We start from the raw sequence: 25,021 nt of genomic DNA on the forward strand, positions 1-25,021 counted from the left end.
TAAACGCAGTCTCACCGATGCCTTATACGACTGCAACATGACCTCCCAATTTATATACTCAATACTCTGACTGATGAAGGCCAATGTGCCAAAAGCCTTTTTGACCACCTTATCTACCTGCGACTCGACCTTCAAGGAACCATGCACCTACACTCCTAGATCCCTCTGCTCTACAACACTTCCCAGAGGCCTACCATTTACTGTGTAGGTCCTGCCCTTGTTAGACGTCCCAAAATGCAACACTTCAAACTTCTCTGTATTAAGTTCTAAAGGATGCTCAAACTTCAACATAGATGAGAGGATTGAGGAATTGAATCAATTATATCTTCATGCCTTTTCTCCAGAGGTGAATGTGAAGGACATGTGATTTTACAAACAGTCTGCTAGAAATATCCATCTCTACCACAGTTGAAAGGCTGGTTAGTCCTTCAAAAAGCCAATTTTTATGGGCTTCATAGGGAAGACCAGGCAAGGCAATGCAAAGTTCATAAGGTCATAAGTGTTAGAAGTAGAATTAGGCCATTCGGCCCATCAAGTTTACTCCGCCATTCAATCATTGCTGATCTATCTCTCCCTCCTAACCCCATTCTCCTGCCTTCTTCCCTTAACCTCTAAACAAGAATCTATCTATCCCTGCCTTAAAAATATCCACTGACAGCCTCCACAGCCTTCTGTGGCAAAGAATTCCACAGATTCACCAGCCTCTGACTTAAGAAATTTCTCCTCACCTCCTTCCTAAAAAAAGTTATTTAATTCTGTTATGACCTCTAGTCCTAGATTCTCCCACGAATGGAAACATCCCCTCTCCACTTCCACTCTATCTATGCCTTTCACTATTCTGTATGCTTCAATGAGGTCCCCCCTCATTCTTCTAAACTCTACCGAATACAGTCCCAGTGCCGACAAACGCTCATCATAGTTTAACCTACTAATTCCTGAGATCATTCTTGTAAACCTCCTCTGGACCTTCTCCAGAGCTAGCACATCCTTCCTCAGATATGGTGCCCAAAATTGCTCACAATATTCCAAATACGGCCTTTCCAGCGTCTTATAGAGCCTCAGCATTACATCACAGTTCAAGGTTTCAAGGTCTCAAGGTCAGTTTATTGTCACATGTACCAATTAAGGTACAGTGAAATTCAAATCACCATCCAGCCATACTGAAAAAAGCAACAAGACACACAACTTCATAAAAGTTAACATAAACATCCACCACATTCCTCACTGTGATGGAAGGCAATAATTTATTCTCCCGCAGTCGGGGCAGTCGAACCATCCGCAGTCGGGGCGATCGAAGCTTCCGCTGCCGGCAATTGAAGCCCCCGTGTCAGGGCAGTCAAAGCTCCTGCAGCTTGGAGTTCCTGAAGTCGGTCTCTGACCAGAGACCACAAGCTCCGCGATGTTAAAGTCCGCAGGCTCCCGCGGTAGAGCTAAGTGGTCAATCGCTGGCAAAGGGATTGCGGACTCCACGATGGTAAGTCCGCAGGCACCTGCGGTGGAGCTCCCGAAGTCGGCCTCCAGCAAAGGCCGCCAATTCCTCAATGTTAGGCCACAGTGCAGACAGAGATACGATACGGAAAAAAATTGCATCTCCGTCGAGGTAAGAGATTAGAAAAAGTTTCCCCCAACCCAACCCCCCCACATAAAACGAGCTGAAGACCACTAGAACATACATTTAGCACATACAAACAAACAACAAAAGAAGGGACAGACTGTTGGGAAGGCAGCTATTGCGCCACCCGGTGGTCAAACCAGAGCACTCATTTCCAATTACAAAGATACTCTGAATCAACCTTTAGATCCCAGCACCTTCTAACTCAGACGGACAAATGTTTCATGTAAGATATTATGAGATTCCAGTTGCAAAACCGTTTATTATAGATTATTATTTCCAAAAGATCATTTTAGTGTTGCAAGGAAGATTGCTTAAGGTCAATGCCACAGTGAAGCATGTCTACCATGGATCTAGTCATGTGCTTTAGTGCTTGATTCTTGTCAATTAATGTGCTGGTTTTCAAATATGTTTCTGACAATATGTTTCGAAAACAGCTTTACACAGGAGCAAAGGCACTTCATTCTCAGTCATCACAGCTTCAAAGGGATGACAATATGGATAATCTGGGAATTAGATTTATGCTTGAATTAGAAATATGTTGTAAGGTTAAAGTGAAAGGCAGGAGGTGTGGGTGTAATTGTGCAGCTTTGTAGTTGAGTTTAGAGATACAGCATGGAAATGGGCCTTTTGGCTCAGAGTCCACGCTGACTTTTGATCACCCTTCCCTCCCAACTCCATGACATCCCACTTTCCATCTCCCTACACACTAGGTGCAATTGACAGAGACCAATTAACCTGCAAACCCACACGTCTTTGTGCCTGTTTCCAGACAGTGAGATTTTGCTTACCAGATCTCTTGAATTGTTGTATTTTCATTGAGTGCCTCCAGGAAATAGTTTGCTCCAACAGCTGTGATTTTGTTGTTTATCAGCCTGTTGAAATACAATATATTTCATTTTCTCAATGAACTGTGCACTTCACATTTGAGTGCTAGTTATGACAGGCAGTGTACGTGGCAGATTGGCTGATCTTGCAGTTGCATCGATAAGGCTCATAACGTCATCTGCAGGGCAGCAGAGTGGTGCAGCAGATTGTGCTGCCTCCTCTCAGCACCAGTCACCCGGCTCATTCCTGATCTCTGCTGCGTTGTAGCTTTTGCTCATTTATCCCTATGTTTTTTTCCTCCCATGTCCTATGTTTCCTCCCATGCCCCAAAGATGTGCTGGTGGAGAGATTCAAGAGAGAAGGTTCACACCTAAAAGGTCAAACCTAAATCTGATGGAAATGCTGAATTTTACTTTAACAATAAAGTTAAAATAACAATAACAGAGAGCTAGATAGAGCTCTTAGGGCTAACAGAATCAAGGGATATGGGGAGAAAACAGGAAAGGGGTACTGATTTTGGATGATCAGCCATGATCATATTTAAAACTGAGGTGAGAAAAAACTTTTTCACCCAGAGAGTTGTGGAAGCCAAATCGCTGGATGGATTTAAGAGAGTTAGGTAGAGCTCTCGGGGCTAGCGGAATCGAGGGATATGGGGAGAAGGCAGGCACGGGTTATTGATTGGGGACGATCAGCCATGATCACAATGAACGTCGAAGGGCCGAATGGCCTCCTCCTGCACCTATTTTCTATGTTTCTATGAATGACGGTGCTGCCTCGAAGGACCGAATAGCCTACTCCTGCACCTATTTTCTATATTTTTATGTTTAACTAGCCGCTGTAAATTGTCCCCAGTGGAGGTGGGTGATAGGAGATGCAGGGAGTGCCAATGGGCATTTGAGAGAACAGGTCTTGGGGAGGTAAGTGGGAGAGTAGGAGTGTTCTGGAAGCTGGCATTGACCTAGTAGGATAAGGCATCAGGAATGCTAGAAAATTAGCCTAAGGCTTAGCCACTGAATCTGTGGCCAAGAAAAGTCCATTGACGTTCATCTTAGAACCTCCGACCCGTTGCTCACTTTCACCCAAGCACTCCCTCCCCTCTCCATCACTGTAACCTACCCAGCCCTGCAACTCACTGGACAGAATTTGTGGAATTCTCTGCCACAGAGGGCAGTGGAGGCAAAATCACTGGATGAATTTAAGAGAGAGTTAGATCGAGCTCTGGGGGCTAGTGGAATCAAGGGTTATGGGGAGAGGTTGGGCACAGGTCACTGATTGTGGATGATCACAATGAATGGGGGTGGTGGCTTGAAGGGCCGAATGGCCTCCTCCTGCACCGATTTTCTATGTTTCTATCTTCACCACCAATGGCAGCCTGAACTCAGATAGTCCCGGAGACTCTGGAATCAAAACATAATCTGCCAAAGTCAAGCAATGAGGAATATGGAAGAATGTGTCATTTAAAAAATTTCCTTTAAAAAAAAATTATATGTAAAATTTTGGAAACTTCAAAAAGGCCATTTGACTGGAGGTTTACGAGAATGATCCCAGGAATGATTGTGTAAACATATGGTGAGCATTTGACATTGGGCCTGTACTCACTGGAGCTTAAAAGGATGAGGGGAGACCTCATTGAAACTTACCGAATAGTGAAAGGCCTAATCAAGATTCTTGATTAGTCAGGGGTGTCAAGGGTTATGGGGAGAAGGCAGGAAAATGGCGTTGAGGGGGAAAGATAGATCAAACATGATTCAATGGCAGAATAGACTTGATGGGGCGAATGGCCTAATTCTGCTCCTATAACGTATGAACATACAGTATGAACAGCTGGCGGTCATGTGAAGTAAACTGCAGAGAAAGCACAGGTATGTTGGCAGCTCTACCATGGGTGCAAAGGCCAGCCATGACCCCTGACTCCCACACAGACACCAACACATGTAATCCATCCTGACACTTACCATAAGTGAAGCAGTTTTTTGTTTACCCTGACTGCTTCGGCAAACAACAATGCTGCTTCATCTGTCAACTGATTTTCTGTCAGCCTAATTTACAAAAGAAAAGATCAAAATGTTTCTGAAGTTGAGTGTTATTCTTGCACAGTAAACGAGAGTTGGAAGATAAATTCTAGAAATACTATAGAAAAAAAGACTATATATAGTAATGGTTAGCCAGAACCAGTAGGGGGAACTGTCTACGATTGCTCTATATATCTTCCCATGCTTACTACTTGTTCTCTTATGTGTAGACTTTGCACATTCTCCCCATGACTGCATGGGTTTCCTCCAGATGCTCTGGTTTCCTCCCATTTTCCAGAAATGAGGGTTGATCGGGTAATTAGAGTCATAGAGTGATACAGCGTGGAAACAGGCCTTTCGTCCCAACTTGCCCACACCAGCCAACATGTTCCAGCTACACTAGTCCAACCTGCCTGCGTTAGTCCATATCCTTCCAAACCCGTTCTACCCATGTACCTGTAATTGGCTACTATAGATTATGGAGAAACGAGGAAGTGCAGATGCTGGTTTACGAAAAAAGACTAAGTACTGTACTAACTCAGGGGGTCAGGCAGCTGGAAAAGAGGAGGGGCAGGACAAAGCCTGGCGAGTAATAGGCGTATAGAGGTGAGGTTTTTTCTTTGACAAATCTTCGAGTTTTCTGCTTGTAAGATACCCATGCCTAATACGAGGCTCTGTTCCTCCAGTTTGTGCATAAGATTAGAGATGGTGCACGTGAGTTCCATACTGATCTTTCTGTCTCTCCTTCCCATTCCTATACTGACATTTCTGCCTCTCCTTACATTCCAATGCCGGATCATCCGGTCGCTAACCATTTTAACTCCCATTCCCATTTGGATCCCTCTGTCCTGGGCCTCCTCCATTGCCAGTGTGAGGCCACACACAGACTGGAGGAATAGCACTTCATATTCTGCTTGGGCAGCTTATAGCCAAATGACATGAAGAGTGATTTATTTAAGTAATTAAATAATTAAGTAATTAAAATCCATTCACCCCCTTTCTTCCAAAATCCCCCTTACTTTCTCCCCCCCCCCCCCCGCCCCCTTGCACCTATGGATGTGACAAATAAATGCAACTTGACTTGAGGTAGAGTTCAGATCAGACGATATACCAGGCACTATCTGCCTCTCAGATAAATACAAAATAGCTCATGGCAATATTCAAAAGCAGAGCAGAGGAGCTCTCCCGGGGAGCCTATTTCTTGCACAATTCTGGAATGGAAAGTGCTGCCCTGTGAGGAGAGAGAGATTGTCGTACACTCATCAAAGTTTTGAAGAATAATAGGGTGACAGTGGAGCAGTAGAGCTACCACCTTACAGTGCCAGAGACCAGAGTTCAATACTGACTACGAGTGCTGTCAGTACAGAGTTTGTACATTCTCCCTGGAGCTCCGGTCTCCTCCTACATTCCAAAGACGTGCAGGTTAATTGTTCCTAGTTTGTAGGATAGAACTAGTGTACGGGTGATCATTGGGCGACACAGACTTGGTGGGCCAAAGGGCCTGTTTCCATGCTGTATCTCTAAACTTAACCAAACAAGTAATCTCATTGAATTGCTTAAGATTCTGAGAGGAACTGACAAGGTAAAACGAGAGACATTTCCGCTGGCAAGTGTTCAAATTGGACATATTTTCTTAGGACATGAGTCATGCACCTAGGACTGATAAGAGTTGAACTTTCCACAAAGTGGGTTGAAAATATCTATGTCAGAAGGTGTTGAGCATACTCAATGCTAAGACATAGATTATATGGATTTTAATGTATAATCTATGTATAATAATCTATGGCTGTGAGGATTGGGTCGGAAAGTTGACTTGAGGCATAAGATTTGCGACAATCTTAATAATCTTACCAAGAAAAATAATAAACGGCAAAGATGGTTCAAGGTGCCGAATGGGCAACTGCAACTATTTATAGTCCACGTTCTTATCTGATCATCCAGTCATATATTCATCATTGTTATTGTCTGCAAATTAGCTACTGCATTTCCCACTTTATATTAGAGGCTGCACTTTATGAAAGTACTTAGCTAGCTTTGAAGTGTTTTGGGACATTCTGGAGGTTAATATGTGCTTCATAATTACAAATCTATATTGATGTGCTGCTAAGAAGCCCAACGTAGTATTGTGATACTGCAATGAAGCATTGTTGAAATTGCTATAGGAAGGAAAGAGTGAAGGAGAAGCTTGAAAGAGCGCAGAGTAGATTTACAAGAATGTTGCCAGGATTTGTGGGACTAAGCTACAAGTAAAGATAGGGCAGGCTAGGATTTTATTGCTTGGAGCGCAGGAGGCCGAGGCATGATCTTATAGAGGTGTATAAAATCATGAGAGGAATAGATAGGGTGAATGTACTGTCTTTTACCCATGGGAATTAAAAACAAAAGACATACGTTTACGGTGAGAGAGCCAAGATTTAATAAGAATCTGCGGGGCAACGAGAGGGAGTGGGTATACGGAATGAGCTGCCAGAGGAGATAGTTGAGACAAATATTGTAACAGCATTTAAAAGACATGTGGATAGGTTCACGGATAGGATAGGTTTAGTGGTATATGGGCTAAGCACGGTCAAATGGGACTAGCTTAGATGGGGCATATTGGTAGGCATGATCGGATTGGGCCAAAGGACGTAGAGTATGACTCTAGGACTCTAAATGTTGCTCTTCAACAGATGAACCTGAATGTTCTGATGCAAAGACCATTCTTACCAAAATATCTCCAGAGAACTGTTGTCTTTCAGCGCTGCTGCCAAGCTTTTACCACCCACTGTGGAAATGCCATTGGCTGCCAAACTAGATAAAAGGACAATAGACATTGTTAGGACATACCAAAGAATGTGACAGGTTGAGAATCTTAACTTGCATGGAGTAATGAAGAAACATTCCAATTTGCCTCATCATAGACTTCCAAACCTTGCCTTCAGCTGCTTAGAACAGAAGCTCTGAAATGAGATCCTAGACAAAAATAGCACGAACCGGCACTTTGGCCCATAATTCTCTTCCTAAATCTTTCTTCTACACTCCCCACTCAGAATGCTTCTTAAAATCTGTTTCGAGGGGGAAAAAAAGCTGTTATTCACCGATCAAATTTATGTTTGTTGGGCTACATTGAGACATTTGAGAACTAATAGCCAATTTCAAAATTCTATTCTAAATGTCTATCCTTACTATCTCTCTAACCTCCTTCAGTGCTATACATACGCAATAAACCCGTGCTCCCCTGAATCCTCAATATTGACCATGCTTTCAGTTGCCAAGCACCGGGTTCTGGAAATATTTTCATAAACCTCCCCATCACAAACTTACGTTAAAACGTTCATTAATTTCCTCACCTATACTTACATGCTCTTTAGGGAGTCATCGAGTGATCCAGTGTGGATAAACAGGCCCTTCGGTCTGACTTGCCACAGTGGCTAACATGTCCCAGCTACACTAACCCCACCTGCCCGCATTTGGCCCATACATATCCCTCCAAACTTGTCCTATCCATGTACCTGCCTAACTTTTTCTTAAACGTTGGGATAGTCCCAGCCGCAACTACCTCCTCTGGCAGCTTGTTCCAGACACCCACCACCCTTTGTGTGAAAAAATTACCCCTCAGAATCCTATGAAATCTTTTTTCCCTTCATCTTAAACCTATGTCCTCTGGTCCTCGATTCACCAATTCTGGGCGAGACTCTGTTCATCTACCCAAACTATTCTCTCATGATTTTACCTCAATGCCTCTTAACAGAAATAAGATTATAGGCAAATCATTTGTTTTAAGGTGAGGATTGAGTAAACATTGGTCAAAATAACAGGGAGAGTGCTTAAAATAGCTTAATTGGATCATTTACACTCATGCTTGTGTAGAGAAAGGGCCTTGGACTCCGTGTCACCATGCACTGTGCTCAAGTCCGTAGAGAAAGCCTTGTATTCATGCCTTCTGACTCACAGGATGCACAACCATTGAGACCTAAATTAAATTAAATTAAAGATTTATTTGTCATATGTAGGTTGGCACAGGGTCAACGGTACAATGAAATGTATTTAACAAGACAACGGGTCACCTCAGCAGTAATATTCCAAGGATAAATAAGATAGAAATGACATTAGTAAGGTAAAAAGACAATATTAAAATAATCAACATATATGATGTGAAATGTGTTTATGAGTTCAGAAGCCTGATAGCCTGATGGTAGAAACTGTTCTTAAGCCTGGTGGTACGCACAGCCATACTCCTGTATCGTCTGCCTGACGGTAACAAGGAGAACAGCCTGCGTGCTGGATGGCTGTGGTCCTTGATGATGCTGCGTGCCTTCCACAGACACCGCCGGTAGAAAATGTCCAGAATGGCCGGGAGACAGTTGCCAGTGATGTGCTGTGCCGTCTTCACCACTCTCTGTAGTGATTTGTGGCTGTGGGCAGAACAGTTCCCGTACCAGACTGTAATGCAGCCCATCAGCAGGCTCTCGATGGTGCATCTGTAGAAGTTTGTGAGGATGCTGGCGTTCATGCCAAACTTCCTCAGTCTTCTCAAGAAAGAGAACCGCTGGCGGGCCTTCTTTGTTATTGTGTCCGTGTGCAGTGTCCAGGAAAGGTTCTCAGTGATGTGCACACCGAGGAACTTAAAGCTGCTGACCCTTTCAACCTCAGCATCACCGATGTGGATGGGGAGGTGTCCACTCCCCCGCTGTCTCCTGTAGTACACGATCATCTCTTTAGTTTTGCTGACATTGAGAGAGAGGTTATTTTCCTGGCACCAGCTGTTTAGTGCCTTTACCTCCTCTCTGTAGGCCGTCTCATTGTTGTCTGTGATGAGGCCCAAGATGGTCGTGTCGTCAGCAAACTTTAGGATGATGTTTGAGCTGTGCTTAGCAGTAGTCATTTGTGAACAGGGAGTACAGGAGAGGACTGAGCACACAGCCCTGTGGTGTGCCTGTGTTGAGGATCAGTGAGGAATAATAATAATAATAATATTCATTTATTGTCATTGCAACGAGTACAACAAAATTAAAAAATAGCCAATCCTGACGGTGCGTACAAACATATATGCAATAAATGCAAAAACAAATAAATACAATTATATTAAGTACAAGATTTTTTAACGGTGTTGCCTAGTGCAGAAGGTAGTGTTCAGTTCTCGTATGGCCCTGGGGTAAAAACTGTTCTTAAGTCTGTTTGTTCGGGATTTGATCGACCTGAAACGTCGACCAGAGGGCAGATGAACAAACAGACGGTGGCCGGGGTGGGATGGATCTTTTATTATTTTGCCTGCTCTACTGAGGCAGCGTAGGCTGAACAGGTGCTCCAGGGAGGGCAGTGAGCAGCCGATGATCTTCTGGGCCGTTGTGATGACCCTCTGAAGGGCCTTCCTGTCCTTTTCTGAGCAGCTGGCATACCATGTGGTTATACAGTATGCCAGCACACTCTCGATGGAGCAGCGATAGAAGGACATCATGAGCTTCTCCTGCAGGTTGGTTTTCCTGAGGATCCTCAGGAAGTGGAGTCTCTGCTGTGCCTTCTTTACTGTGGTGATGGTGTTGGTAGACCAGGTAAGATCCTCTGCGATGTGCGTACCCAGGAACCTGAAAGCGGGTACCCTTTCCACACAGACCCCATTGATGTAGAGTGGGTCGTATTCTACACTGGTTTTCCTGAAGTCAATTATAAGTTCCTTTGTTTTGGAGGAGTTCAGGACAAGATTGTTCACTGAACACCATGCTGCCCCCAGCCTTTGGATTTCATCCCTATAGGCTGTCTCATCTCCTCCTGAGATGAGTCCAACCACAGTCGTGTCATCCGCGAACTTGATGATGGTGTTGGTGGGATGGGTGGGGGCGCAGTCGTGAGTGTAGAGGGAGTAAAGGATGGGGCTCAACACACAGCCCTGTGGTGAGCCGGTGCTCAGTGTAATGGTGGAGGAGAGGTGAGGGCCTATTTTGACGGTCTGGGGGCGGTTGGTCAGGAAGTCCTTGATCCATTGGCAGATGGTTTGGGAAAATCCAAGGTCAGAAAGTTTGGTGACCAGTCTGCTCAGGATGACCGTGTTAAAGGCAGAGCTGAAGTCGAGGAAGAGCATCCTCACATAGCTCCCCTGGTGTTCAAGGTGGGTCAGTGCAGTGTGAAGAGCAGTGTCGATGGCATCCCCTGTAGACCTATTTGCTCTGTAGGCAAACTGGTATGGGTCGAAGGTGGGTGGGAGGCTGGCTTTGATGTGCTGCAGGACCAGTCTCTCGAAGCACTTTGTGATGACCGGTGTGAGTGCTACCGGACGGTAGTCGTTAAGGCCGCTGATGACAGACTTTTTCGGCAGTGGGATGATTGTGGCGGACTTCAGGCAGGGAGGGATGGTGGATTTTAAAAGGGACAGGTTGAAGATTTTTGTGAAGACCTCAGATAATTGGTCTGCACATTCCCTCAGCACTCTGCCCGTCACACCATCGGGGCCTGCAGCTTTCCTGTGATTCACTGCTCTGAGCACGCGCTTAACATCATACTCCTGCACAGTGAAGGTGTTGCTGTCAGGTGCTGGAGAGGGTGTTATGTCTGCCACTGTAGCTTTCACCTCGAAACGAGCAAAGAAACAGTTAAGTTCCTCTGCCAGCGAGGCGTCGCCGTCGGCAGTCGTGCGGTTGCTGGTCTTGTAGTTGGTGATGTGCTGGATGCCTTGCCATACCCGCCGTGGGTCATTGTTGGTAAAGTGGTCCTCAATCTTCCTCTTGTAGGACGCTTTGGCATCCTTGATGCCTCTCTTCAGGTTGGTTCTAGCAGCACTGTATAGAGCTCTATCACTAGACCTGAAGGCGGTGTTACGGTCCTTGAGGAGAGACCTGACATCCTTTGACATCCAGGGTTTCTGATTGGGATACAACCGGATGCGTTTGTCGACGGTGACATTGTCAACACAGTTTTGGATGTAGCAAAGTACAGTTGATGTGTACTCCTCCAAGTCCTGATCCTCAAAAATATCCCAGTTGGTCCTTTCGAAGCAATCCTGCAGCTGCGAGGAAGCTCCTTCAGGCCATGTCTTAACAGTCTTTATGGTGACTGGAGCTTTCCTCCTGAGTGGGGTGTATGCTGGAGTTAAGAATATGGACAGGCGATCTGACTGCCCCAGGTGTGGTAGTGGTGCTGACCTGAAACCCTTCTTAATATTTGAATAAACCTTGTCTAGTGTGTTTTTCCCCCTGGTAGCACATCTTATGTGTTGTTCAAGTTTCGGGAGAACTGACTTTAGGTCTGCATGATTGAAGTCCCCGGCTATGATGTGGGCTGCTTCTGGATATGTGCTCTGTTGTGAGTTTATTGCACCGAGCAGGTAGCCTAAAGCTGTGCTAGCATTAGCATTCGGTGGGATGTAGACTGCTGTTACTATAACCCCTGTAAATTCACGAGGAAGGTAAAAAGGCCTGCATTTAACTGTTAGGAACTCCAGATCAGGAGAACAATGGCTATCTATGATTTGGATGTTAGTGCACCAGTTGTTGTGCACGTAAATTCATAACCCCCCCCCCCCCCCCTTGCTCTTGCCGGAGTCGATGTTTCTGTCCCAACGAAACGCTGTACGCCCGGCTAGCTCAATGGCTCCGTCTGGGATAAGTGGATGAAGCCATGTCTCTGTTACTAAGAGAATGCAACAGTCCTCCACGAGTTTGTTTGCTGATATCTGTAGTTTTAGTTCGTCCATTTTGTTGATGATGGATCTGGCGTTGGTGAGAAACATGCTGGGTAGCGGTGGTTTGTGTGGCTGTCTCTTTAGCTTGGCAAGTATACCGGACCGGCATCCTCGCTTTTGCTTCCTGTTTCTCCTCCGCCTGCGACGCCTGTTCGCGCCGACAACTATCCACGGAGCGCCCGGTGTCCTGGCTATCTCTTCCGGTATATTTTGCGGGTGTGGAAATTCGCGCATAAGGTCCCGATTGCACTGGAATCCTATGATCAGAAGATCCTTTCGGTTGTAAGTAGGATTTGCCTGATTTGCCTGGTTTGCATGACTAAAATTGACTAACAGACATAACACAGATAACACACATCAAACGCACCGAAAGGGAGAGCTGTGAGCCGCTGCGTCCGTGCGCGCCGCCATCTTGCCTGTGTTCTGGCAAGGAGTGGCTGCCGATTCTCACCACCTGGGGCCTGCCCGTCAGGAAATCGAATATCCATCCGCAGATGGAGGTCTCCAGTCCAAGATCAAGGAGGTTGGGGACGAGTTTTGAGGGAATAATAGTGTTGAATGCCGAGCTGTAGTCAATAAAGAGCATTCTCACATATGTATTTCCTTTGTCCAGGTGGGTGAGCATATTACCATGGCAATGGCATCATCCGTGGCCCTGTTTGGTCTATATGCAAACTGAAGAGGGTCCAAGGTGTCAGGGAGAGAGGAGCAGATGTGAGTTTTGACTAGTCGCTCGAAGCACTTCATGATGACTGATGTCAGTGTGACAGGACGGTAGTCATTTAAACAGGAGGTTACTGGTTTTTTTGGAACAGGAACGATGATGGATGCTTTGATTAGTTCCATTAGTGTTTATAAATGACAAGTGTACCATAGAAAAGCAGGGGAGACCCTTTCTCAACTAAATGATGCTTAAGCTTCCAAGGATGACTAGTGGTGTGCTGTTTCATCACCTCTCAATCTCAGTGAGCCTGAAAGAAGGTTTGGATTCTCAGCACACATTTTTGAGCAATAAATCTGGATGGAACGGGCGACTCAGTGACATCTGATCATCTTTACAATAAGGTATTGGCTTGCAATCTATGTAACCGGTTGAAGTCAGGAAAACGTCACAAGGAATGTAATTACCTGATTTCCTGTATTGAAGGATGATTCCTTAAAGCTTCAGCAAAAGCTACAGCACCCAAATCTCCAATCTGGTTTCCCCACATTCTGTAAATCAATTCATAAATGACAATCATTGCAGGTTCAAACCAACACAGGTAAACAAGGTGTGCAAACAAACCATTTCATTTCTAAACAATAGTATACATAGAAACATAGAAAATAGGTGCAGGAGGAGACCATTTGGCCCTTCGAGCCAGCACCACCATTCATTGTGATCATGGCTGATCGTCCACAATCAATAACCCGTGCCTGCCTTCTCCCCGTATCCCTTGATTTCACTACCCCCTAGAACTCTATCCAACTCTCTCTTAAATCCATCCAGTGATTCGGCCTCCACTGCCCTCTGTGGCAGAGAATTCCACAAATTCACAACTCTCTGGGTGAAAAAGTTCCTTCTCACCTCAGTTTTAAATGGCCTCCCCTTTATTCTAAGACTGTGGCCTCTGGTCTGGACTCGCCCAACATTGGGAACATTTTTTCCCTGCATCTAGCAAGTCCAGTCCTTTTATAATTTTACATGTTTCTATAAGAGCCCCTCTCATCCTTCTAAACTCCAGTGAATACAAGCCGAGTCTTTTCAATCTTTCCTCATATGACAGTCCTGCCATCCCAGGGATCAATCTTGTGAACATACTTTTAGGTAATTGAAAAAATCACCTTCCAAGCAGGTTTCAAATATTTCTCGTGACATGCAGGTAGTTCTGTCATAACACGTATTTCCATAACACGAATTGGATCTAACGCAAGTGTTGAGTAAGAGAACACTAACAACATTAAGTGGACAAATTTGTTATAATGTAGTTTTGATTAGGATCCAGAGAACGAATTAAATGAACTCTCCCCGTTATTTTGGCCAATGTTTACTCAATCCTCACATTAAAACAAATGATTTGCCTATAATCTTATCTTAAACATAAGATAAGGTGTGTGTGGGAGGGGGAGGGGATACTATTTCCATGTAACCCCATTGTCTCTTAAAGAACACAGTTGCTACTTTAACTGTCAGTGGCCATCGAAATTGACAAGCTATCACTTCTATTGATATAAAGTGTTGAATGCCGTCTAATGAAGAGGAGTACTTGCTTGTTAATTTCAAATGACAATTGCTGCAGGTCAGGCAACATCTTGAGAATGTGGATAGGTGATGTTTCAGGCTGGGACCCTTCCCCAGAGTGCTGCCTGACTTGCTGAGTTACTCCAGCACTTTTACTCAAGTATCTGGCTTCTACTTTATGCCTTGTTCGACTGGGAACACAGAATCAGAAAATCATTGTGAGTACAAACCACTTGGAGATACAAGAAGAAGCCAGAAACTGTGGTCACAAAGGTGCTTTACCTACACGTACAACGTCTTAAACTGGCTTTTTTATGCTAGAGGATTGTATTTCATTGCAAATTGCTGCTTAGGCTTCAGATGGAAAATTCTGTCCAAATCACCCACCACATCTGGTAAGGATGCAGAGGTGATTTGCTGCAGTGGTGCGAGGGGTGAGGTGCAGATGTTATGTGAAGACTGTCGGAAAGCTGGGCTTGTTTTCCATGGAACAGAGATGCTAAAGCAGGTTAATATTCAAAGTTACAAAATGTTCTGCTGGAATAAACAGGAGAAAGTGTTTCCAGTGACAAGAAGCTTAGAAAAGAAAGATTCAAGATAGCTGTCAAAATTATCAATGGAGTTGCTCATTGAAACCTACTGAATAATGAAAGGCCTCGGTAGAGAGAATGTGGAGAGGATGTTTCCTGTAATGGGAAAATGTAGGACCAGAGGGCATATCCTTAAATAAAAGGACGTGCCTTTAGAATGCAAATGGAGGATTTCTTTAGCCAGCGGGTGATAAATCTGTGGAATTCATTGCCGCAGATAGCTGTGGAGGCCAAATCATTGGGTAGTTTTAAAGTGGAGATTGATAGGTTCTTGATTAGAAAGCGCTTGGGAGGAGTTGGCTGCGCCTAACGGCTGCGGCTCTCTGGCAGTCTGTTTGTCTTTTTTTTTTTTTTTTTTGTGTCGGTGTTGGGATGGTTTTTGTTTCTGTTTTTGGCTGTGTATGTGTGGGGGGGGGGGGGGTGGGGCGGGGGAAACCTTTCTTTTATTAGGTCTCTTCCCCGGGGCGCAGCTCGCCCGCGGGGCCTTCCATCGCCCGGCGCGGCTCGGCCGCTGGACTTAACATCGCCGGCGCGGCTCGGCCGCGGGACGTTTCAGTGCCCGGTGCGGCTCGGCCGCGGGACGTTTCAGTGCCAGGCTCGGCTCGGCTGCGGGACTTAACATCGCCGGCGCGGCTCGGCTGCGGGACGTTTCAGTGCCCGGTGCGGCTCGGCTGCGGGACGTTTCAGTGCCCGGCGCGGCTCGGCTGCGGGACTTAACATCGCCGGCGCAGCTCGGCCGCAGGACGTTTCAGTGCCCGGCGCGGCTCGGCTGCGGGACTCAACATCGCCGGCGCGGCTCGGCCGCAGGACGTTTCAGTGTCCGGTGCGGCTCGGCCGCGGGACTTAACATCGCCGGCGCGGCTCGGCTGCGGGACGTTTCGGTGCCCGGTGCGGCTCGGCCGCTGGACTTAACATCGCCAGCGCGGCTCGGCTGCGGCACGTTTCAGTGCCCGGTGTGGCTCGGCCGCGGGACGTTTCGGTGCCCGGTGCGGCTCGGCCGCTGGACTTAACATCGCCCGGTGCAGCCGCGGGACGTTTCGGTGCCCGGGGCGGCTAGGCCGGGGGGCCTTCCATCCCCTTGCGGGGGCTGTGCGTGTCGGTTGCCTCGGTAGGGGTCGAGTTGTCTGTCCGTGGGTGCGGGGGGAGGAGAGGGGAAGTTTTGTTGCCTCCATCACAGTGAGGGGGTGTTTGGAGTCACTGTGATAGATGTTTGTGTTGGGGTCGTGTGTCCTGTGTTCTTTTCTTTTTTTGCTGTGACTGCTGAAATTTCGTTCGGTGTTGTGCCGAGTGACAATAAAGTTTTGTTATGTTATGTTATCAAAGGTTACAGGTAGAATGCAGGAGAATGGGGTTGAGTTGGAAAAATAGATCAAATGGCAAAGCAGACTTGATGGGCTGAAGGGCCTAATTCTGCTTCTATGTCTTGTGGTCATGTCTTATAGCTCATATGATTCACTCTCCCAACCAATTTGGGTGGTTTTAAGGCAAAACGTCTATTTATAGATTTGAGCACGCAATAAAGGAATGCTGCAATAATGAAGGAATGAAATGGGAATTCCAGATGGGAATGAAAAATCCCACAGCACTATTTTACTGCACAACCCAATAAAACACGGTCAAAAACAGCAAAAATAGATTCATTTCATTAGGATTTTCGGCATCTTACAATACACAAAATGGCTGTAATGCTTTCTCAGAGACTATACTCTAAATGCTTTTATTTTGTATCTGGAAACATGTTGGATAATCTTGGAAGGCTCTAAATAAATGCGAGTTTGCCCTCTGTTTCAATAAATGACCAACGGCAAATTCATTTACACCAGGCTTTTCTATATCTACCTCAGGAATTTCTGATAATGGGCAAGTACAAGAAAGTCCCTATCCCAATCATTGAAAGATTTATTAAGTATAAAATTGCCTTCAATAACTTGAATTTAAAAACATAGTGAGATTACATGTTCAAGGCTTGGTACTCCACAAAGAGAGGTGGTTTAATAGGGAAGTGTTAAAGTCAGTCACAAGTTGCAAGCTGGTACAACAAAAACCACATTGAATAATGGAAAATAAGCAGAAAATACTTCCACATTTCTTTTTAAAAATGGATGGTTTCAAGGTGGTTAATTGAGCTACATTTGTATAATTAAAATACTCAGGCCTGGTAATTTGCCTGTTCAATCTCATTAGACGTGGTAAACACAAAAATCATGTTTCTGGATATTGTTTCACCAGTTGTGCAAGTTGTGGTTAATTTTTAGAAAGATTTAAGTTGGTTAGCACTGTGTATCCAGCATCAAATTCACCCAAACAATGTCAACAATATTATAATGCCCAAAATGTATGTGAGATTTTCAAAAAAAGTGATCTGAAAAACCTCACTTGCTGCTGACTCACAAAATCAACTTTTACCAATGGTGAACAAACACTGACAAACTGTACAGTACCCTGCAGGCTGGGAGCTCATTCTGTACATTGCTCACACTGAAAACTGAGCTTCCCATGTATTTTGAACCAATTTACTAGGAGCAAAACTGACTTACAATGCTTGCGTGTCTAAACCTAGCACTCCTCACCATGGATGACATAGACTTGCAAAAACGCCTTCCACGCACCACAGGAGCCAAACCAGGGCCATCGTCAAGGCTAATTTCTAATCCGGGTTTACTGGGAGCCACACTGTTAACTGGATTTCTAAGTGGAGAAGCTGCCGGAGGAGGTAGTTGAGGCAGGGACTATCGCAACATTTAAGAAGCATTTGGACAGGTACATGGATATGACAGATTTCGAGGGATACTAGACCAAGCGGACCCATTGGGCCCAAACTTCTCCTGCATTGGTGTAGCACTCTCTCCTTCCCCCCTCCTTCCCCCCTCCCCTCTCTCCCCCCTCTCCCCATCCCCCCTCTCCCCATCCCCCCTCTCCCCCTCCCTCCTCCCCCCTCCCCCCTCCCTCCCTAGGAGGTAGATTTAAACTTTTAAATGTGAATAACTTTAAAAATATAACACCGATTTCAATGAAACTTCTTCCAATAGCACCAAAGGGACAGAGGTGAGTAAGGTGGGCCTAAAATTGTCGCGCTATTGTAGTTCAGGAACAAACAAACAAGAGTTTTAGTATATAGATGGACAAAATGCTGGCAGGTGGGACTAGTGTCGATAAGGTTAGCACGTGAAGAACCCTTCACCATGTAATCATTTAATGTCTTTCCGCTGACTGGATAGCACGCACCTAAAGCTTTTCACTGTACCTCGCTCGCTCTGTACACGTGACAATAAACTAAACTGTAAACCAGGGCAGCCCTTCTACAGTTGTAGGAAAGGTTACAATGGAGATGAGGGAGAACAGCACTTGCCTTTGTGTCTAGGCCTTACCCAATCCTTTGCAATGAACTGGTTTGATTGACTCCCACGTTTTTAGTGGCCCCAATGCTTTGCAAACTGTTCTACGAGATTGTAATTTTTGCATTCTGCTTCATTTGAGAAAGGAAAAGGGGTGTGATCAGTGCAGAGGGATCCACTGCGTGGTTGTCTATAATACTGATGCAAGTACACAGTTTAAATCTACCTCCTAGGGAGGAGAGGGAGGGGGAGGGGGAGGGGGGGGGGAAGGGGGGAGGAGGAGGAGGAGGGGGGAGGAGGAGGAGGAGGGAGAGAGGGGATGGGTGGGAGGAGGGGGGGGAGGAAAGAATGCTACACCAATGCAGGAGAGGTTTGGGCCCAACGAGTCCACTTGGTCTCGTACCCCTCGAAATTTCATATCCATGTACCTGTCCAAATGCTTCTTAAATGTTGCGATAGTCCCTGCCTCAACTACCTCCTCCAGCAGCTTCTCCACTTAGAAATCCAGTTAACAGTGTGACTCCCAGTAAACCCGGATTAGAAATTAGCCTTGACGATGGCCCTGGTTTGGCTCCTGTGGTGTGTGGAAGGCGTTTTTGCAAGTCTATGTCATCCATGGTGAGGAGTGCTAGGTTTAGACACGCAAGCATTGTAAGTCAGTTTTGCTCCTAGTAAATTGGAGCGGCTGCGTTGTACAGGATGCTGACGTGACAGAGCACAGGTAGAGACATGCTAAGAGGATTGTGCATATGCAAGAAGAAACAAAGAGCAAGATCTTTTAAAATATTTAAGCGCTGCTGACATGCTTCGTGTACTCATGTCAGTGCTTCAACAGTGTTATAAAGATTGTTTAATCAAATACAAGGCAGAGGAATAGCATGGTGATTAGTTTGGTTCAAAATGCTAACTCTAAGGAAGAAATGCCTCGTCCCGAAACGTCACCCATTCCTTCCCTCCAGAGATGCTGCCTGACCCTCTGACTTACTCCAGCTTTTTGTGTCTATCTTCAGTTTAAACCAGCATCTATCAGTAGTTCCTTCCCACACTAACTATAAGGAATGTGTTGAAACAGAAATATGTTGAATATTTGCAGACAGTGAAGACCTTTGCACGAATTTAGATGGCATTATGTAAGCAGAGCGATAACCATGCACGGAACCTGTACAAGGAACATACAAATGAATACTTGAAACAATCAATTAGATAAAGAATATTGATTAAAGGGCAGAGATTAAAGGAAGGGTTGAATTAACTAAAACACCATGTCACTGAGGTAAACAATATTTGCAAGAAAATATTTCACAATTAGTGAGGCTCCCATTCAAAGAGTAGCTTGGTCTGTGGAAAGCAAACAGGGATGAATAGAAATAGGTCAATCTACAAAAGGTGTAATAGGATTGGTTACAAATCATATTCAATGTTTTATTGATATCCTCTGATGTTTAAAAAAAACAGAATATGACAATCATCTTAACAAACATGACCGTTTCCTTCTCTCCAGAGATCCTGCCTGCCCTGCTGAGTTACTCCAGTATTTTGTGTCAATCTTCATAAACCAGCATCTGCAGTTCCTTCCTATACTTTACTTATTTGTACTGGATATAAATTACTTAATAAATCTGTTGTGCAATAACCAATATACCTGTAATTAGTGGTTGGTCGAGTCCTTTCAGCCAAATCAAATTGCAAATCCTGAAAGTAACAGAACCTACAATCGGCCAAGTAGACCAATTTTCTGACCATTGCTACTTGACTCAAAAGTGATGACTGGTGTGATCTAATGTGATCTAAAAGCAGCTTTATGTGTAATTATCACATAAAAAGAAGAGGAACTGTGGGTCAATTTCTAGGCAATCACAGTCAACAAGATTGATCCCTAGGATGGCAGGACTTTCATATGAAGAAAGACTGGATCGACTAGGCTTATACTCGCTGGAATTTAGAAGACTGAGGGGGGATCTTATTGAAACATATAAAATTCTTAAGGGGTTGGAGAGGCTAGATGCGGGAAGATTGTTCCCGATGTTGGGGAAGTCCAGAACCAGGGGTCACAGTTTAAGGATTAGGGGGAAGTCTTTTAGGACCGAGATGAGAAAACATCTCTTCACACAGGGAGTGGTGAGTCTGTGGAATTCTCTGCCACAGAAGGTAGTTGAGGCCAGTTCATTGGCTATATTTAAGAGGGAGTTAGATGTGGCCCTTGTGGCTAAAGGGATCAGGGGGTATGGAGAGAAGGCAGGTACAGGTTACTGAGCTGGATGATCAGCCATGATCATATTGAATGGCGGTGCAGGCTCGAAGGGCCGAATGGCCTACTCCTGCACCTATTTTCTATGTTTCTATGTTTCTATGTAACCTATGTAAAGTTATGGTCATGTAAACTTACCGTTTCCAGTTCTAAAGAAGGCTTCATAATGGTGAAGTCAGAGAAAAAAGGTACAAGGGTCATTTGTGAAGATAAACATGTGTGATATGGGGCGAAAGGTTTGCAAAAATGTGATGGTTCTGTCTCAGAAGAAGCTGAGTAAGGAGTAGCCTGATTAAGCTATTAACAAAATAGAAAAGATAGATCTGGAAAATTGTTGTCAACCATTGTGTAAGATTAGTCCAAAGATTTGCACTTCTGTTCTACTTTAAGAAATCTTCTTTGCACAACTAGTGGAATACATTTGTAGAACATATGAAGATGTGGATTATATTTCCAAACAAAATTAGAGAGGAGAGAAAAATAATCACTCTGTTACTGCAATGGGGAGAATTTAGGTTTGTTCTGCGTGGAAACAAGTCAAGTGGTTTTCCTCATGCATAACTATTTTGTGAACATTAGAGTCAGGATTAAGATTATATTCTATACTCACCCAATGTCTCTGAATCCCTTGTTTTTCTTAATTGCTTGTGCTAATAATTTCCCTCCTTCACTTGTTAGTTTGTTGAGCCCAATTCTACAAGGAACATTGATAGAAATTCTCACATTATATATTTCACATTATATACTGTACCTCAGGAACAAACATTAGACTTCCACATTAACCTCCCCTCTGCAATGCACACAGTGAGGATCCCAACACCAGTGAATTAGAAGTGAGCCTATGTTTAGTCTGATGAAAATTTGCAAGTCTCTTTACAAATGATTTGAGATAAATTTTTAATTTCAAATGCAAGGCTAATAAACCTGTTAATGGAAAGTATTAAAGGCTCGGATGGCACGATGGCACGAGGGTAGAGTTGCTGCCTTACAGCGCCAGAGACCCGAGTTCGATCCTGACTACGGATGCTGTCTGTATGGAGTTTGTACATTCTCCCGTGACTGTGTGGGTTTTCTCCGGGATCCCCGGTTTTCTCCCACACTCCAAAGGCCTACAGGTTTGTAAGTTAATTGGCTTGGTATCATTATAAATTGTCCTGTGTATAAGTGTGCGGGGATCTCTGGTCGGTGCGGACTCAGTGGGCCGAAGGGCCTGTTTCCGCACTGTATCTCTAAATTAAACTAAAAATTAAATTAAAGGCCAAGGCAGGCATTTGGAGTGTAATCATGGACCAATAGCAATCTCACTGATTGACAGAATACCCAAGGGCAAAATGTAGCACATATTTTTATGTCCCCATGATTCATTCTAATAATAAAATGGAAGCAAAATATTAAAAATGTCTGAAAAAAACCAACAAAAAATGGCTTAAGCATTCAACAGGTTAGGCAGTATGTTACTGACATTAATTCCATTTATCCTTGCCCCCACCCTGACTATTTCTCTTTTGGGCATTCACAATTGTTGGGTTCTGCTACTTTAACCAGTTCAAGTGATATTTTCTTTCAGTTTAGTCGTTCCTCTTTCAAATTCTGCCACTTAAGTTCTCAATTTATTGGTCTTCAACTTTCCAGAGAACTTGGATAACTGATATTTTTAATCTTTCTTCTATGTTGTTTTATGTTCTCACAGAAGAAAAAATACCCACGTTTCAATCTTTTTTTGCTATTAATTGATATCACTGATACTATTAACATTGCGTACAGTGGCAATAATTTACAGAAATTGTTAACATATTTCTTACTTCAGTGTATGAAGACTTGGACATTCTTCAATGATACGGGCAACATCCTGGGCACCAACATCAGTGATCTGATTCCAATACAGGCTGGAAAAATAACAACCACGTTTAATGACAGCAACTCAGCAGTGGGACAAACACTATAATACCATTGTGTAACAAGGAACTGCTGATGCTGGTTTTCACCGAAGAGAGACACAAAATGCTGGGGTAACTCAACGGGTTAGGCAGCATCTCTGGAGGAAAAGGAATAGGTGACGTTTGGGGTTCAGACCCTTCCTCAGTCTGATGAGGAAAGTTTTTAACCCTACAATATGAACATTGAATTCTCCAATTATAAGTAATATTCCACTAGATAACCTCTCTTTCCCCTTCCTCCCGGTGTGCACACATTTTCCCAAGATCTTCCCAGCTCCCCAGTCTCCCTTCTCCACCTTTATACGCTCACCTCCCATCCCCAAATCCCACTTTTTAAAAATTCCCCCACCCCTCTTTCCCCTTTCTTGTTCCCTTCCACCCATATCCCTCACTCATCATTGTTGTCAAGGTTGCATGCATTTACTTTGAAGATATTATTATACCATTATTTTAAGGTGCTTATTTATTATTAATTGTTTGACTACACTTTAGGTAGTGTTTAAAGTGCTTTGCAAACTCCTGAGATTAAGGAAGGACCAGTCTCAATGCGTTTTAATATATACTAGAAAAGAGGGCCCGTTGGGCCCGTCCCCACACCCCCCATTCTCACTCCCCCAGCCCCACTCTTACTCTCCAAGTGTGCCCGTTGGGCCCGGAAAAGAGGGCCCGTTGGGCCCGTCCCCACACCCCCCATTCTCTCCTCCCCCAGCCCCACTCTTACTCTCCAAGTGTGCCCGTTGGGCCCGTCCTCCTGATCTGTGTATGTCAAGTGACCACTATAGCCTTCATTCTTTTTTTTTTTCCCTAATCAGATGTTTGTTTGTTTTTTCCTAATCAGATGTGCAGTACTTTGGTCAACGTGGGTTGTTTTTAAATGTGCTATACAAATAAAACTGACTTGACTTGACTTGACTTGCAATAACAAAAAAGACTTCTTGGAAGCTTTTCGAAACAATGTAGCCGTCACAAGCTGAAAACTAAATCCTTGCTGAAAACTAAATCCTTTTCTGGAAACTTTTGGAAACAAATGTAGCCCCTTGAAGAAAAGGGTTAGAAATGAAAAATTTAAACTTTAATATCTCTCTAGCTTTAAAAAGGTAGCTTCAATTTGAACGAAAGTACTTACAATAGTTGCCCAGGTTAATGGTGAATACGGCGGTACAAAAATCGTAGCGCTTTGGTGTACCGTCTAGGAGGAGTAGGGTTTGTAAGTAATCTTCCGTACATACACATATACATACATACATACGGAATGTTGGACCGCAGAGTTTTAGTATTATACTAGAAAAGAGGGCCCGTTGGGCCCGTCCCCACACCCCCCATTCTCACTCCCCCAGCCCCACTCTTACTCTCCAAGTGTGCCCGTTGGGCCCGGAAAAGAGGGCCCGTTGGGCCCGTCCCCACACCCCCCATTCTCTCCTCCCCCAGCCCCACTCTTACTCTCCAAGTGTGCCCGTTGGGCCCGTCCTCCTGATCTGTGTATGTCAAGTGACCACTATAGCCTTCATTCTTTTTTTTTTTCCCTAATCAGATGTTTGTTTGTTTTTTCCTAATCAGATGTGCAGTACTTTGGTCAACGTGGGTTGTTTTTAAATGTGCTATACAAATAAAACTGACTTGACTTGACTTGACTTGCAATAACAAAAAAGACTTCTTGGAAGCTTTTCGAAACAATGTAGCCGTCACAAGCTGAAAACTAAATCCTTGCTGAAAACTAAATCCTTTTCTGGAAACTTTTGGAAACAAATGTAGCCCCTTGAAGAAAAGGGTTAGAAATGAAAAATTTAAACTTTAATATCTCTCTAGCTTTAAAAAGGTAGCTTCAATTTGAACGAAAGTACTTACAATAGTTGCCCAGGTTAATGGTGAATACGGCGGTACAAAAATCGTAGCGCTTTGGTGTACCGTCTAGGAGGAGTAGGGTTTGTAAGTAATCTTCCGTACATACACATATACATACATACATACGGAATGTTGGACCGCAGAGTTTTAGTATTATATAGATAGATAGATATAGATAGATAGAAGATATATACATTGTTTATAATAGAGCAAATTGAAAAAAACTAAATATTGCTCTTGAAATGATCACTTTCAGGGACAAATTGTAGATTGATCAATGACACCCTGTTGCATGTAATATAATGGAGAAAATAGTGTCTAAACTCTCAGGTAAAATTGTTGCAACTTCCAGAAAGAAAATTGGCTGGGTTGTTGAGGTGATTCTGCTGTTTAAGGAGCTATCTAGTTGATAATGGGGCATTTGGAGAGAGAGAAAACAAAGGGACATTAGAACTGTGAAACACAAGTTGGAATCACTGCTGAAGCCAGAAATCAAAAGAATGCTGAAAATGTAAAAACAATGAACCGCAGACGCTGGTTAATGCATAAAAGGACACAAAGAACTGGAGTAACTCCAGCATCTCTGGAGAACATGGATAGCTGACATTTTAGGTCCAGGCTCTTCACCGAAACATCACCTGTCCATATACTCCAGAAATGATTCCTGAAAATTTGCCAATTTTAGGTAATTTCATGACCTTTCCCTTTCCCTTCTTCACCCATGTAACCCCACTCCCTT

At 44.3% G+C, this 25,021-nt stretch overlaps 2 protein-coding genes across 2 annotated transcripts in view; one reads left to right on the forward strand and one right to left on the reverse strand.

The window, feature by feature from the left end:
- LOC144602431 (E3 ubiquitin-protein ligase znrf2-like) overlaps positions 1-25,021 on the forward strand; it is a 464,175-nt gene that overhangs the window by 244,987 nt on the left and 194,167 nt on the right. The gene's annotated exons all lie outside the window — the stretch shown is intronic.
- The window catches only part of nod1 (nucleotide-binding oligomerization domain containing 1), a 61,524-nt gene that overhangs the window by 2,265 nt on the left and 34,238 nt on the right, over positions 1-25,021 (reverse strand). Inside the window, exons 6-11 of the mRNA XM_078415526.1 lie at positions 22,306-22,389; positions 21,114-21,197; positions 13,238-13,321; positions 7,162-7,245; positions 4,399-4,482; positions 2,404-2,487 (exon numbers count right to left, since the gene is read on the reverse strand). Of these exons, the coding sequence (XP_078271652.1) occupies positions 2,404-2,487; positions 4,399-4,482; positions 7,162-7,245; positions 13,238-13,321; positions 21,114-21,197; positions 22,306-22,389 (504 nt within the window). The remainder of the gene's footprint in view (positions 1-2,403; positions 2,488-4,398; positions 4,483-7,161; positions 7,246-13,237; positions 13,322-21,113; positions 21,198-22,305; positions 22,390-25,021) is intronic.

This window comes from Rhinoraja longicauda, chromosome 2, assembly GCF_053455715.1.
Source record: "Rhinoraja longicauda isolate Sanriku21f chromosome 2, sRhiLon1.1, whole genome shotgun sequence".
Lineage (NCBI taxonomy): Eukaryota > Metazoa > Chordata > Chondrichthyes > Rajiformes > Arhynchobatidae > Rhinoraja > Rhinoraja longicauda.